The sequence below is a fragment of the Oncorhynchus mykiss genome, chromosome 31 (assembly GCF_013265735.2).
Source record: "Oncorhynchus mykiss isolate Arlee chromosome 31, USDA_OmykA_1.1, whole genome shotgun sequence".
Classification (NCBI taxonomy): domain Eukaryota; kingdom Metazoa; phylum Chordata; class Actinopteri; order Salmoniformes; family Salmonidae; genus Oncorhynchus; species Oncorhynchus mykiss.
This window is the reverse complement of record NC_050571.1, coordinates 19399381-19412901: the sequence shown is the minus strand read 5'-3', so window position 1 is coordinate 19412901 and position 13521 is coordinate 19399381. Positions and strand designations below refer to the sequence as shown.

General features: G+C 42.6%; 2 protein-coding genes across 2 annotated transcripts; one reads left to right on the top strand and one right to left on the bottom strand.

Annotated features, from left to right (window-relative positions):
* The first annotated feature begins 5011 nt into the window (after positions 1 to 5011).
* On the top strand, positions 5012 to 7957 carry selenot2 (selenoprotein T, 2). The gene is made up of 6 exons (XM_021583561.1): positions 5012 to 5408; positions 6009 to 6119; positions 6211 to 6337; positions 6399 to 6486; positions 6629 to 6775; positions 6913 to 7957. Exons 1-5 carry the CDS (start codon positions 5191 to 5193, stop codon positions 6748 to 6750), a joined length of 666 nt encoding a protein of 221 aa, XP_021439236.1. The 5' UTR covers positions 5012 to 5190; the 3' UTR covers positions 6751 to 6775; positions 6913 to 7957.
* On the bottom strand, positions 7490 to 13403 carry LOC110504396 (lateral signaling target protein 2 homolog). The gene is made up of 12 exons (XM_036970063.1): positions 13268 to 13403; positions 12868 to 13005; positions 12519 to 12721; positions 12339 to 12428; positions 12133 to 12222; positions 11912 to 12013; positions 10503 to 11825; positions 10159 to 10286; positions 9237 to 9353; positions 8652 to 8750; positions 8464 to 8567; positions 7490 to 8331 (listed from the first exon to the last, which is right to left on the bottom strand). Exons 2-12 carry the CDS (start codon positions 12973 to 12975, stop codon positions 8203 to 8205), a joined length of 2493 nt encoding a protein of 830 aa, XP_036825958.1. The 5' UTR covers positions 12976 to 13005; positions 13268 to 13403; the 3' UTR covers positions 7490 to 8202.
* Between the last annotated feature and the right edge of the window lie 118 nt (positions 13404 to 13521).

Here is a 13521-nt window from a genome sequence, read left to right as displayed (position 1 = left end):
AAGTTTACATACACTCAATTAGTATTTGGTAGCATTGCCTTTAAATTGTTTAACTTGGCCCATTCCTCCTGACAGAGCTGGTGTAACTGAGTCAGGTTTGTAGGCCTCCTTGCTCACACACGCTTTTTCAGTTCTGCCAACACATTTTCTGTAGGATTGAGGTCAGGGCTTTGTAATGGCCACTCCAATACCTTGACTTTCTTGTCCTTAAGCCATTTTTCCACAACTTTGGAAGTATGCCTGGGGTCATTGTCCATTTGAAAACCCATTTGCAACCAAACTTTAACTTAACTGATGTCTTGCGATGTTGCTTCAATATATCCACATAATTTTCCTTTCCTCATGATGCCATCTATTTTGTGAAGTGCACCAGTCCCTCCTGCAGCAAAGCACACCCACAACATGATGCTGCCACCAACATGCTTCACAGTTGGGATGGTGTTCTTCGGGTTGCAAACGTCCCCCTTTTTTCTCCAAACATAACAATGGTCATTATGGCCAAACAGTTATATTTTTGTTTTATCAGACCAGAGGACATTTCTCTAAAAAGTACAATATTTGTCCCCATGTGCAGTTGCAAACCGTAGTCTGGCTTTTTTATGGAGGTTTTGGAGCAGTGGCTTCTTCCTTGCTGAGCGGCCTTTCAGGTTAGGTCGATATAGGACTCGTTTTACTGTGGATATAGATACTTTTGCACCTGTTTCCTCCAGCATCTTCACAAGGTCCTTTGATGTTGTTCTGGGATTGATTTGCACTTTTCGCACCAAAGTACGTTAATCTCTAGAAGACAGAACGCGTCTCCTTCCTGAGCGGTATGATGGCTGCGTGGTCCCATGGTGTTTATACTTGCGTACTATTGTTTGTACAGATGAACGTGGCACCATCAGGCGTTTGGAAATTGCTCCCAACGATGAACCAGACTTGTGGATGTCTACAAAATAATTCTGAGCTCTTGGCTGATTTCTTTTGATTTTCCCATGATGTCAAGCAAAGAGGCACTGAGTTTGAAGGTAGGCCTTGAAATACATCCACAGGTACATCTCCAATTTAATCAAATCATGTCAATTAGGCTATCAGAAGCTTCTAAAGCCATGACATGTTTAACGGCACAGTCAACTTAGTGTATGTAAACTTCTGACTCACTGGAATTGAGATACAGTGAATTAGAAGTGAAATAATCTGTCTGTAAACAATTGTTGGAAAAATTATGTGTGTCATGCACAAAGTAGATATCCTAACCGACTTGCCAAAACTATAGTTTGTTAACAGGAAATTTGTGTAGTGGTTGAAAAACGAGTTTTAATGACTCCAACCTGTGGAGTGTATATACATTTCCGACTTCAACTGTACATATTACCTCAATCACCCCAACTACCTCATACCCCTGCAAATAGACCCAGTACCGGTACTCCTTGTATATAGCCTCGTTATTGTTATTGTGTTACTATTTCATTCTTTTTTTTTGTGTAAATATTCTTACTTTTTAACTCTGTGATGTTGGAAAAGGGCTCGTAAGTAAGCATTTCACAGTACAACTGTTGTATTCGGCGCATGTGACAAATAAGATTTGATTTGACATTATGTGAAACCTTCAGTAAGAATTTACTTTATGCAATTAAAATAATGACATGTTCAATTTTCCTACTTACTGTTTGTTTGAAAAGTATTGCCCCAACATCATCAATGATGATAGCTGCATACTGAGCTACAGCACCTTCCAAAAGTATCTCCCCAACATCATCAATGATGATAGCTGCATACAGAGCTACAGCACCTTCCGAAAGTATCTCCCCAACATCATCAATGATGATAGCTGCATACAGAGCTACAGCACCTTCCAAAAGTGTCTCCCCAACATCATCAATGATGATAGCTGCATACAGAGCTACAGCACCTTCCAAAAGTATCTCCCCAACATCATCAATGATGATAGCTGCATACAGAGCTACAGCACCTTCCAAAAGTATCTCCCCAACATCATCAATGATGATAGCTGCATACAGAGCTACAGCACCTTCCAAAAGTATCTCCCCAACATCATCAATGATGATAGCTGCATACAGAGCTACAGCACCTTCCAAAAGTATCTCCCCAACATCATCAATGATGATAGCTGCATACAGAGCTACAGCACCTTCCGAAAGTATCTCCCCAACATCATCAATGATGATAGCTGCATACAGAGCTACAGCACCTTCCAAAAGTGTCTCCCCAACATCATCAATGATGATAGCTGCATACAGAGCTACAGCACCTTCCAAAAGTATCTCCCCAACATCATCAATGATGATAGCTGCATACAGAGCTACAGCACCTTCCAAAAGTATCTCCCCAACATCATCAATGATGATAGCTGCATACAGAGCTACAGCACCTTCCAAAAGTATCTCCCCAACATCATCAATGATGATAGCTGCATACAGAGCTACAGCACCTTCCAAAAGTATCTCCCCAACATCATCAATGATGATAGCTGCATACAGAGCTACAGCACCTTCCAAAAGTATCTCCCCAACATCATCAATGATGATAGCTGCATACTGAGCTACAGCACCTTCCGAAAGTATCTCCCCAACATCCTCAATCAAATGTATTTATAAAGCCCTTTTTACATCAGCCGATGTCACAAAGTGATGTACAGAAACCCAGCCTAAATCCACAAACAGCAAGCAATGCAGGTGTAGAAGCACGGTGGCTAGGAAAAACTCCCTAGAAAAGGCCAGAACCTAGGAAGAAACCTAGAGAGGAACCAGGATCTGAGAGGTGGCCAGTTCTCTTCTGCCTGTGCCGGGTGAAGATTATAACAGTACATGGCCAAGATGTTCAAACGTTCATAGATAACCAGCAGGGTCAGATAATAACAATCACAGTGGTTGTAGAGGGTGCAACAGGTCAGCACCTCAGAAGTAAATGTCAGTTGGCTTTTCATAGCCGATCATTCAGAGTTAGAGACAGCAGGTATGGTAGAGAGAGAGTCTAAAATAGCAGGTCCGGGACAAGGTAACACGTCCGGTGAACAGATCAGGGTTCCATAGCCGCAGGCAGAACAGTTGAAACTGGAGCAGCAGCACGACCAGGTGGACTGGGGACAGCAAGGAGTCATCAGGCCACGTTGTCCTGAGACATAGTCCTAGGGCTTAGGTCCTCCGAGAGAAAGAGAAAGAGAGAAAAAGAGAGAATTAGAGGGAGCATACTTCAATTCACACAGGACACCGAATAAGACAGGAGAAATACTCTAGATATAACAGGCTGACCCTAGCCCCCCAACATATAAACTATTGCAGCATAAATACTGGAGACACTGTCCGACGATACCCCCGGACAGGGCCAAACAGGCAAGATATAACCCCACCCATCATCAGTGATGATAGCTGCATACAAAGCTACAGTGCCTTCAGAAAGTATTCACACCCCTTGACTTTTTCCACCTTCTGTTGTGTTACAGCCTGAATTTAAAATGAATTAAATTCAGATTTGTTTGTCACTGGCCTAGACACAATACCCCATAATGACAAAGTACATTTTTTACAGATTAATTCAAATTGAAAAGCTTAAATATGTTGAGTCAATAAGTAGTCATCCCCTTTGTTATGCCAAGCTTAAATTAGTTCCGGAGTAAAAATGTGCTCAACACGTCACATAATATGTTGCATGGACTCACTCTGTGCAATATTAGAGTTTTACATTATTTTTGAATGACTACCTCATCTCTGTACCCCACACAATCAATTATCTGTAAGGTCCCTCATTCGAGCAGTGAATTTTAAATACAGATGTATCCACAAAGACCAGGGAGGTTTTCCAATGCCTCACATAGATGGTACAAATAAAAAATCAGACATTGAATGTCCCTTTGAGCATGGTGAAGTTATTAATTACACGTTGGATGGTGTATCAATACACCCAGTTACTACAAAGATACAGGTGTCCTTCCTAACTCCTTTTGCTGGAGAGGAAGGACAACGCTCAGGGATTTCACCATGAGGCCAATGGTGACTTTAAAACAGTTACAGAGTTTAATGGGTGGGATTGGAAAAAACTGAGGATGAATCAACATTGTAGTTACTCCACTATACTAAACTAATTGACAGAGTGAAAAGAAGGAAGCCTGCACAGAATAAAACATATTACAAAACATGCATCCTGTTTGCAACAAGGCACTAAGGCACTAAAATAATACAGAATTATTTTTGGCAAAGCAATTAATTTCTTGTCCTGAATATAACGTGTTATGTTTGGGGCAAATCCAATACAACACATTACTGAGTACCACGCTCCATATTTTCAAGCATAGTGGTGGCTGCATCATTTTATGGATATGCTTGGAATTGTTAAGGACTGGAGAGTTTTTCAGGATAAAAAATAAAAAGAAGAAAGCCTGGTTCAGTCTGCTTTCCAACAGACACTGGGAGATGAATTCCCCTTTCAGCAGGACACTAACCTAAAACACAAGGCCAAATCTATGCTGGATCTTTCTTAGAAGAAGACAGTGAATGTTCCTCAGTGGCCGAGTTACAGTTTTGACTTAAATCTGCTCGAAAATCTATGGCAAGACTTGACAATGGTTGTCCAGCAATGATCAACAACTAGAGCTTGAAGAATTTTGAAAATAATAATTGGCAAATATTGTACAATCCAGGTGTACACAACTCTTAGAGACTTACCCAGAAAGACGCACAGTTGTAATCGCTGCCATAAGTGATTCTAACATCAGGGGTGTGAATACTTATTTAAATGATATATTTCTGTATTTTATTTTCAATACATTTGATAACTTTTCTAAAAACATGTTTTCACTTAGTCATTATGGGGTATTGTGTGCGAATGGTTGAGAAACAAATACGATTTAATCCACGTTGAAATCAGGCTGGAACAAAACAACATTTGAAATAAGTCAAGGGGTATGAATACTTTCTGAAGACACTGTACAGTGTATCCATAGAATTAGAGATACAGTATAACGTATTCATACAAATAGTGCTGCATCCACTCCGGCAGGGGGCAGCATTTCAGAGATGTAGTGCACAGATTACAGGAAGAGGATGAAGCTGCTGCTAATACAGAGCTAGCCAGTTTGTAGCCGCTTGCCAGTGGAGACGGGTCAGAAGAAAACTGTCAGGTGTACAGTAGTTTGCCAGTCGATAGACTTGGTTGTGAAGCGGGGCGTTGGTCCCCTAAACCCCGTTTCAAATGGCAGAATATAGCCAAACGGGTATCTTGACGGCGCTTCTGCTGTTCACAGTTGTCACTGTAAAAGACATTTACGTCGGGAGGTCCATGATGACTCAACACCCAGCGCAGGCCTCTGACAGCCTGAATATGGGGGCTGATAGTTTGCGGGATGCCGACCCACAGAGGTTCAGCAAGCAGGCCCTCTACACTGGGCCAGTGCTGAAATTCCAGTTTTGGTAAGATTATCGTTTTTCTCTGTTATGTAGCTATTTTTCTAGCTAACGTTAGATAGCAGGCGCAGTTAGCTAGTCAATGCTAACTAGCTTATGCTAACTAGCCATTTGATCGTTTGGGGACATTGTTTGATGCTAGCTACTAGCTAGTTAGCTATTAAGTTCTTAGCTGAGCTTGCTCGCTAATCCTCCTAGCTATATACAGCCTTTTTGGCTCCTAATATAGAATGAAAGAACCGGCATATTACCTGAACTAGCTAACTATATGCAGGCTGGTAGTCTGGAATTTGGTGTCACAGTATCCAGCTATTTTTATTTGTTTAATGTAACCTTTATTTAACTAGGCAAATCAGTTAAGAACAAATTCTTATTTATGACGGCCTACACCGGCCAAACCTGGGCTAATTGTGCACTCCCAAACACGGCCGGTTGTGATATAGCCTGGAATCGAACCAGGTTGTCTGTAGTGACACCTCAAGCACTGAGATGCAGTGCCTTAGACCACTGCACCACTCGGGAGCCACGAAATATAACTTCAATAATATAATATAACTTCTAATTTATGTCAAATACACACATTTCTAACCAGTTTTTGTGTTACAGCATCTCCTGAGGGTATAGCAAGGTGTTCCAGGAGTACTCCCGGTCTATCAGCCAGTTGTACCCGGACATCCGCATAGAAGGGGAAAATTACCCTCCCACAACCATCAACAAGTAAGATGGCACGTTATTGCCATGTAGCCAGTCAACATTTATTTCGTCAGGGAATTTGGTGTTCTGATCACCACTTTTTGCCCTCCACCAGATATCTCGGAAATTTCTTTTCCTACTTCAAACTTCTTGCCATTGCCCTGGTTGTCAGTGGACAAAATCCCTTCGCTATGCTTGGACTGGAGACTCCCAGAGCATGGACGTGGACTCAAGAAAATAAGGTGAGGTTTTACGGTTTCAACTTCAATAGATTTTGACTAAACACACTTGTTTGTCTTCCAGATATTCTCGTGCCTGATGACATTCTTCCTCAGTAACATGTTGGAGACCCACTTCTTGTCCACCAGTGCATTTGAAATCACACTAAATGGTGAGTTGAATGGGGTCACTGAAAACACTTTCTTCACTTTACATCCTTGCATGGATGTACACAACTAATTCAGTGATGATGAAATTCAGTTAAATTATATGTAAACATCTTTGTCTCCTATCTTTTCTACACTCCCTTTTAGATGTACCAATCTGGTCCAAGCTGCAGTCAGGATACGTACCCAACATTCAGGAGATCTTCCAAATCCTTGATAATCACATTAAGATGAATCAAGTTGACAAGATCTCCTTTCCATCTCTGTAGTGCTGACGTTTAAGAAGATTAGTAGGTAATGAAATGCATCTGCCATCCACAGACTGAAGCATGTCGATGTATCTTATTGTTGTTTGTGTTTGTTTGTGTTATCTTAGACATGGACTCTGGGGCAAGTGTTCGTTAACAGCCTGCTCTGTTTCTCCATCCCAGGTCTCTGGAGCAGTTGCTCAGGTCAGTGGGACTGCATTGTGGTGTAATGAAGGCTTGGTCTGCAAACAGCTAGCTGTGAGGCCAGGCTGGATGTCCCTGCCACTGACCACACTTCCTCTGCCCTGGGAAACGCTCCTGTGTCCTCGATCTAAACAAAAAATAAGCACGCCACTAGCTGGCTTGGATGACAAGATCCTGTCATATACAGATATTTTGTGAGCAAATTTGAAATATGTTATTTTAAGAGGCTACTGTGATGTGTCTTGTGTCCTCCAGGGTAGTCCTATAAGTGGTTTAGTTAAAGAAAGCTAATGGTTTGCACTGCTGTTGTACCAAGGGCTTTTGTAATGGGGTCGTTGTTTTTTCAGTCAGCCGTTCTGTGTCAAGTCTCCCTTGACTGTCTGAACCTTTACATTGGGGACACTGGGTGGAGGGCTTGTTCTGTCCTGCTTGATTTGACAAAATTAGTTCTGTTTGAGCTGAAGTTTTGAAATGCTTGAAGTCTTTGAATGTGCTTCTTCTTTTTTTACAGCTCTTATCTTTCAGGTGTTATCCATGATTGAAATAGTTGTTTTTGGGGGAAGAAAATGAATCTGAGAGGGCTAATTGCTCACTGTTACTTTTAATGTTAATTCTGTCTGATGGAACTTCTAGTGGAGATGCTTGATGTGTTTTTGAGTACAATGAATTGTCCAACCAGGTTGCTGACAATGTAAAAGTAGCACGGAAGAAAGTTAAGCTGTACGTGCCCAGCAGCCTAACAATTCAAAGTAGTGGATATTGTGCAACACAACAGTTATATTGTATCTTAGTGAACTTGTGAAACGAATGGTTAAAGAAAGCACTGCTTGCTGAATGAAATGGTATTGTTATCTAATGATCCCTCTCACTCAGTTTGACATTGTCAACCACTCCTAAGTAGTGAGAAAGCACTCTTGTTCTTGCATATGTGTGTGAAATCAGATGGTGTGGCTACAACTCAAGGATTGAAGCAGAATAAAATATCTGTCTTGTCTTAAAGTAATAAACATTCTGAGAGGTTTCACTCATGTCAGTGCCCAGTTGTGATGTTATAGAAAGAAAAACACTCAATATAAAATATTATTCAATACAAACGATTGAAGGTCCTCCACATGTTGAAACATTTTGTATGACATTTTGATACTCTTACTATTACACATCTAAAAGTCACAAAAAACAGGTACCACATTGTGAATGCCTATTTAATTGATAAGCTAGTAAACTACCTTAAACAGTTGGATTGATAGAATAATGAGGGCCAGGGTTGAGTCAGTTGCTGTTCCAGGGGCAGAATGGCGTGACGTGAAACATGTAGCAGTGGGTGCATACCCTCACAGCCTTGACCTGGCCGTACCGCGGTAGAGGCGCTGAGCGGGCAGAGCAGCGAGAACAGAAGATCTGAGACGACATACATTTCAAAATTATTCGCATACATTCACAAGTCTGTGTTCATTAGTAAGTGTGTGACTATGTGTGGCTGGAAGTTGAGTGGTGATTATATGGTACCCTTGTCTGGGTATTTACAGGTACCTTGCCACAGCTCCTGCAGTGGTGCTTCTTGCGTATTAAGGTGAAGGGGGCGTTACATGCTGTGCAGACGCTACAGGCCTCATCAGGAACCCAGTTTGGGAGCGCTACATGTGATTGAAGTTGTTGATGTATGGTTAGAAAATGATAATAGGGACAGTTAAAATGACAAGACCAAAAGGAGACATCACCTTCACATTGGACATCTTGCTCCATCGATGGGGAGGAGGACAGCCACTCCATACACAAGGCACAGTCCTCCAGAGCCTTGTTACTCAGGCCTAAGGATGCTGGTGAGACATGGACAGGACACAGACCATATTGAACTGGGAGTCGAGAGATTTTGGATGCATCAACGTCACAGAAGGCTGCTGAGGGGAGGACAGCTCATAATAATGGCTGGAACGGCGCAAATGGAATGACATTAAAACACATGGAACCTATCTGTTGAATGTATTTGATACCATTCCACCAATTCCTCTCCAGCCATTACCACAGCCTGTCCACAATATATGTTCCACCAACCTCCTGTGGTCTACGGACACTGCAAATAATATGACTAAGGTCAAATTTCTTAAAATAAGAGAAAAGCACTTTTAGATTAAAATAAGAAAACATTTCTGCCAATGATGTTAGATAATTTAGCTTGGTAAGAATTTCTTAAAAGTGAGAAATCACTCTATAAGATATTTAAGCGTGCTTAGATTGAACTTTTTGCAGTGTAGAATCTCTCATGTCATGGTTTTGTCACATTATATGCCCAAGCACTGTAGTACCTTTCCTTTGCTTGTCTTCTTCTGCAAGAACTGTCTTAGTCGTCATTATCTGGAAGAGTGTCTTCAATATGGTTCTTAGGTCACTGGAGTAGTTGCTTTGTAGCTGGTCTGCAACACCTGGTTAGAGTTGATACATTATCAGAGACTAAGATCACTTGTCCCCTCAGTCTTATGATGTAAGAGCTATGTCAAACAGGGATAGGCATATCCAGATACTGTATGACATAATACAGGGGCAGACTGGCCATCTGGCATTTCGGGCAATTGACAGATGGGCTGGTCCATTTTTAGTAGTGCTGAGCGATTAACCAAAATTTCGGTTACATTATTTGAATGCCATTTCGTTCTGTTTTTGTTCTGTTTTTTTTCTGCCCGATGCTCAGTTTCTCTAGAGATAAATCAGATCAAGCCCAAACTGTGCGATGTAGTAGGGAGTTGTTAAGACAGCATAGGTAGAAGCTCTATAAAGATGAGATGATGACTTGGAATGAAATAATAAAGTCATCAAATAAAATAAATGTGATATACACAACTGAAATATTTTATTAAAGTAAAGTAATGTGAACACTGTATTGTTAATAAATTGACAGTCACTACCATCATGGGACTTTTATTAATTGTTTTATTCAGTGTTGTTACAGCATTCAACCCACATAATGCGTAGTGCATTTATTGTAAAAAAATAAATAATCAAAAACTAAATTGAAAACCGTGATTTTTTTTTTTTTTTGAACCGAAACCAAAATGACCTCAAAAAGCACTAATAGCTCAATGCTCATTTTTAGCGTAGTGGGCCTGTCAAACTTGTTTTTTTTTGTGAAAAATAAAAAATGTGTGGTTAATGACGGGGTTCTAAAGGGGGAAAAATGTGCACATTTTTTACAATATTGACAAAGCGAAAGACAATGAGGACCTACTGTACCTGAGATGCACACAAACAGACGGTGAAGGAGGTCACCGCTGCTATTGAAACGGGATCGGATATTGTGGCAGGCCAACTGGATGTCAGGATGCTCAATCCCCTCTGTGTTATTACTGCTGGGTTGATAGCTGGGAGAAGTAGGGGACATAGGGAACATTAGGTTCTGCTCAGACATTGAAAGCTAGGCTAAAACTGTTATTGTCATGTATTATAACAATTCTGTAATTTATAAAGTGCCACTAGAGAAAATAGTATACTGGTTTATAGTAGTGTAATAGTAGTATAATTGATCAACTTTTGGGTTACGTCATTCAAACTAGAGCAAGTATGAGGTTAGCACTTACCTGAACTGAGACAGGGTGTATTCCTCTGGCTCTGCCTCTACCACTCTCTGTTCAGCCTTCCCATCTCCATTGGTTCTCCACTGGGTCAGGCTGGGGCAGGCAACAGATGCTGGAACACCATCTCTCTGTTGACCCTTGGCCCGTAGTGAAGAGAACCGTGGGCCCAGCACATGGCTCCTCTCCTTCCCCTGTTCCCTGGGGCTCAGAGCTGGGCTTCTAACAGCAGATAAGGGGGGACCTTGGGTTTGGGGAGTCAGGCAGCCGTAGGTGTCATGGTCTGGTGGGAATATATGCAGACTGGGGCACTGGAGGCAGATACAGGGGCTGATCTGGCAGTATGTGGCCCCTTCATTCAGAGACTGCAGCTGTGAATCCTCTTCATCGTCGTCTTCATCGTCATCTTTTTCCTCTTTCACCTTCTCGGTCCAGGTAGACAGGTTGGGAGATAGGGGATTGATCACAGTTTCAGAGAGTTTCATCCCCTTCATCCTCAGTGCAATCAGCTCTGCCGTCTCTAAAACATCCTGGCTCACATTCTGGCTCAACCCCTCCCCATTCAGGCAGATGGGGGGGACAGAGAGAACCCCAGGGTCTGGGATCGAGAGCCTGCTACTGCTGGGCCAGTTCTTGCTGCGCTGGAGGGCTGCCTCCGCACACTTCCTGGACAAGCTGGTCCACGGTGAAGAAGGGCAAGACATGTTCCGCCTCATATTCAGATATGGGGAGTTAGGAAGGGAATAGCCTTGCTTCTGTGTCCCGTCCAAGTCATCCATGTAGAAGACACGCTCCTCTTTGTCTACACTTGACCCACCAGACGACCAACCACCAGACGACACTCTGCTCCCAGCCCTGCGGAGCCTGAGAGGAGAGGCCATGGGGCTGGGGGTGAGGCTGGCAGCCCCCCTCCTCTGGGGGTAAGGAGATGAAGTCTGGCTGGGTGCTGGGGACAGAAAGCTGGACATCTCATCTCCCGCCTGGTAGAACATCATGCTGAGCAGCTCCATCTCCATGATGTCAGTCTGCAAGGAGGATGACAGCTCAACCTCTGGGTCCCACTCTAAACGGCCAGGTTCAACTTGCAGGAGGGAAGGGTTGTCCTCCTTGTCCTCCTCCATCACGACACATGCCTGAGGAGGAACACTTGACTGGGACTTTGCCCCCTGCTTCCCATGCATGGTATGCTCTAGTTGCTGGGCCAGAGTGATGGCTGAATGTGGTATGGCTGAAGAACAGCGGCGGGCAACCAAACCCTCTTCATGAGTGACACAGAGGTTGCGTTCCAACGAATGAAGCTCTTCTTCCTTGAGCGTGCGCAGGAGATTCCTGTTCATATACCAAAATGTTGACTTTTGGAAATACCTCAACAAGACTAATGCTACTGTTAAAACTTTGAAATGGAGGTACTGTACCTAATTTTCTTCAGTAAAGAGTGGAAGGGCCTGAATAACTCAGACATGTCCTCCAACTCACCATCCAGCTTCATGGGGCCATCAGGAAACACCATTAGACCACTAGACAGACACATGGCATTTGGTTTGAGAATTTGTAGTGACGTAGATTATTCAAATAATGTACAATAAAAATGACAATTGAAAAGGTATTTATTGGAGAGTTTTTTCAGAACACTCACCACACTATAGCTAATCGTGGGATTGTAAACATGAGTGCAGGCTCATAGTCATCGATCAGGTCTTGAGTGATATATCCCCGTTTTAGTGCCCTAACAGAATCCATGAGGGAAAAAGTGACTTAGTAACATTTATTAGTAGATTAATAAATAAATGATTTGATAGGAAGCATATGTACAGTAGGTGAGAACTATGTATACATTCTCACCTGGACACTGTCTCACAGAACAGCACAGTGACATCCTGTTGGATGTCATACTGTTTAAAGGACTTGACTGGTACCATGGCTGAAACATAGCTGAGGTACAGAAGGAAAAAGAGAGTGAGTGTGTTACGCTATGAAACCCACTTTTCCTGTGGGAGTAAAATATCATTTTCACCGTCTCACCTGAACTCGAAACCTGCAAACAGGTTGTCAAATTTTCTCAAGGCCTGGCACAGTAGCTCTGTATAGATGTTCCGATTGCGAAGAGCCTGGTCACGGGCGATGTTCCGTACTTCATCTATGCAGCGAGTCAGTTCCTTTGCTAGGGGACGCATTGCCTCGCTCTCAGCCTCCTGGTTCATGATGATGGAGCCAGCAGCCAAACACTATGGCCAAACATAAATGTGTTATTCTACATAGTCAGCTTTTCAAAGATAATAGCTAAAATCGCTATGACCAGCCATTGTTCTTTAATGCTGTCGCCGAGACATGAACGTCTGAAGTGTCAAGATAAGATTATGCTAGCAGGTACCTCAGCTCCAAACCACAGCTGGCCTTCCAGGTTCTCTTGTTGGATCTCGTCTGGGAACTTGACATAGAAGTCTCGGTTGGCTCTCTCGCCTGGAATACACTCATTCATGATCTGGTTGAGGATGCTCAGCACATTGTCCTGTTGTAAATCCAAGAAGAGGAATTGAAATCCCATTGAAGATAGCACATACTATTTTACAGTTTGTGAATCATTATCTTAAAGGTCTCTACTTTTATCATTACAATAAGAGGAAGTGATGATGATTCACTTATGAGTGTCCAAAATGGCGCCCTATTCCCTTAGTAGTGCACTACATTTGACCAGGGCCTTTAGGGCTCTGGTCAAAAGTAGTGCACCAAATAGGGAATATGGTTCCATTTGGGGCACAGCCTTTCTTTACCTGGCAGGAGCGGAACTGGCTGACCAGCAGGGCACAGCGTTGGGGTTCGTTCTTGCCATTCAGGCTGTTGAGCTTGGCAGCCACTTGCCTCAGCTCTTCATCAGCACAGTAAAACTGGGCAAGCAATTGTTGGTCCGATTTCTTCAGGCAAACAAATAGTGTAACATTAGGAAGTGAAAGACTGAATAGACTAATCACATTTTTTACGGTAAAAGGACTGAGGAGGGAGGGAGTAACAGTACATATTTTTTTCT

Bases quoted from the DNA above. Each gene is read 5' to 3' on its own strand.
- LOC110504396 (XM_036970063.1), bottom strand. From the start codon at position 12,975: ATGAATGAGTGTATTCCAGGCGAGAGAGCCAACCGAGACTTCTATGTC. The intron at 11,826-11,911 runs GTACAGTACCTC...GTATATGAACAG, and splicing joins TCTTTACTGAAGAAAATTAG to GAATCTCCTGCGCACGCTCA. The intron at 8,568-8,651 runs GTGATGTCTCCT...AATCACATGTAG, and splicing joins GCAAGATGTCCAATGTGAAG to CGCTCCCAAACTGGGTTCCT.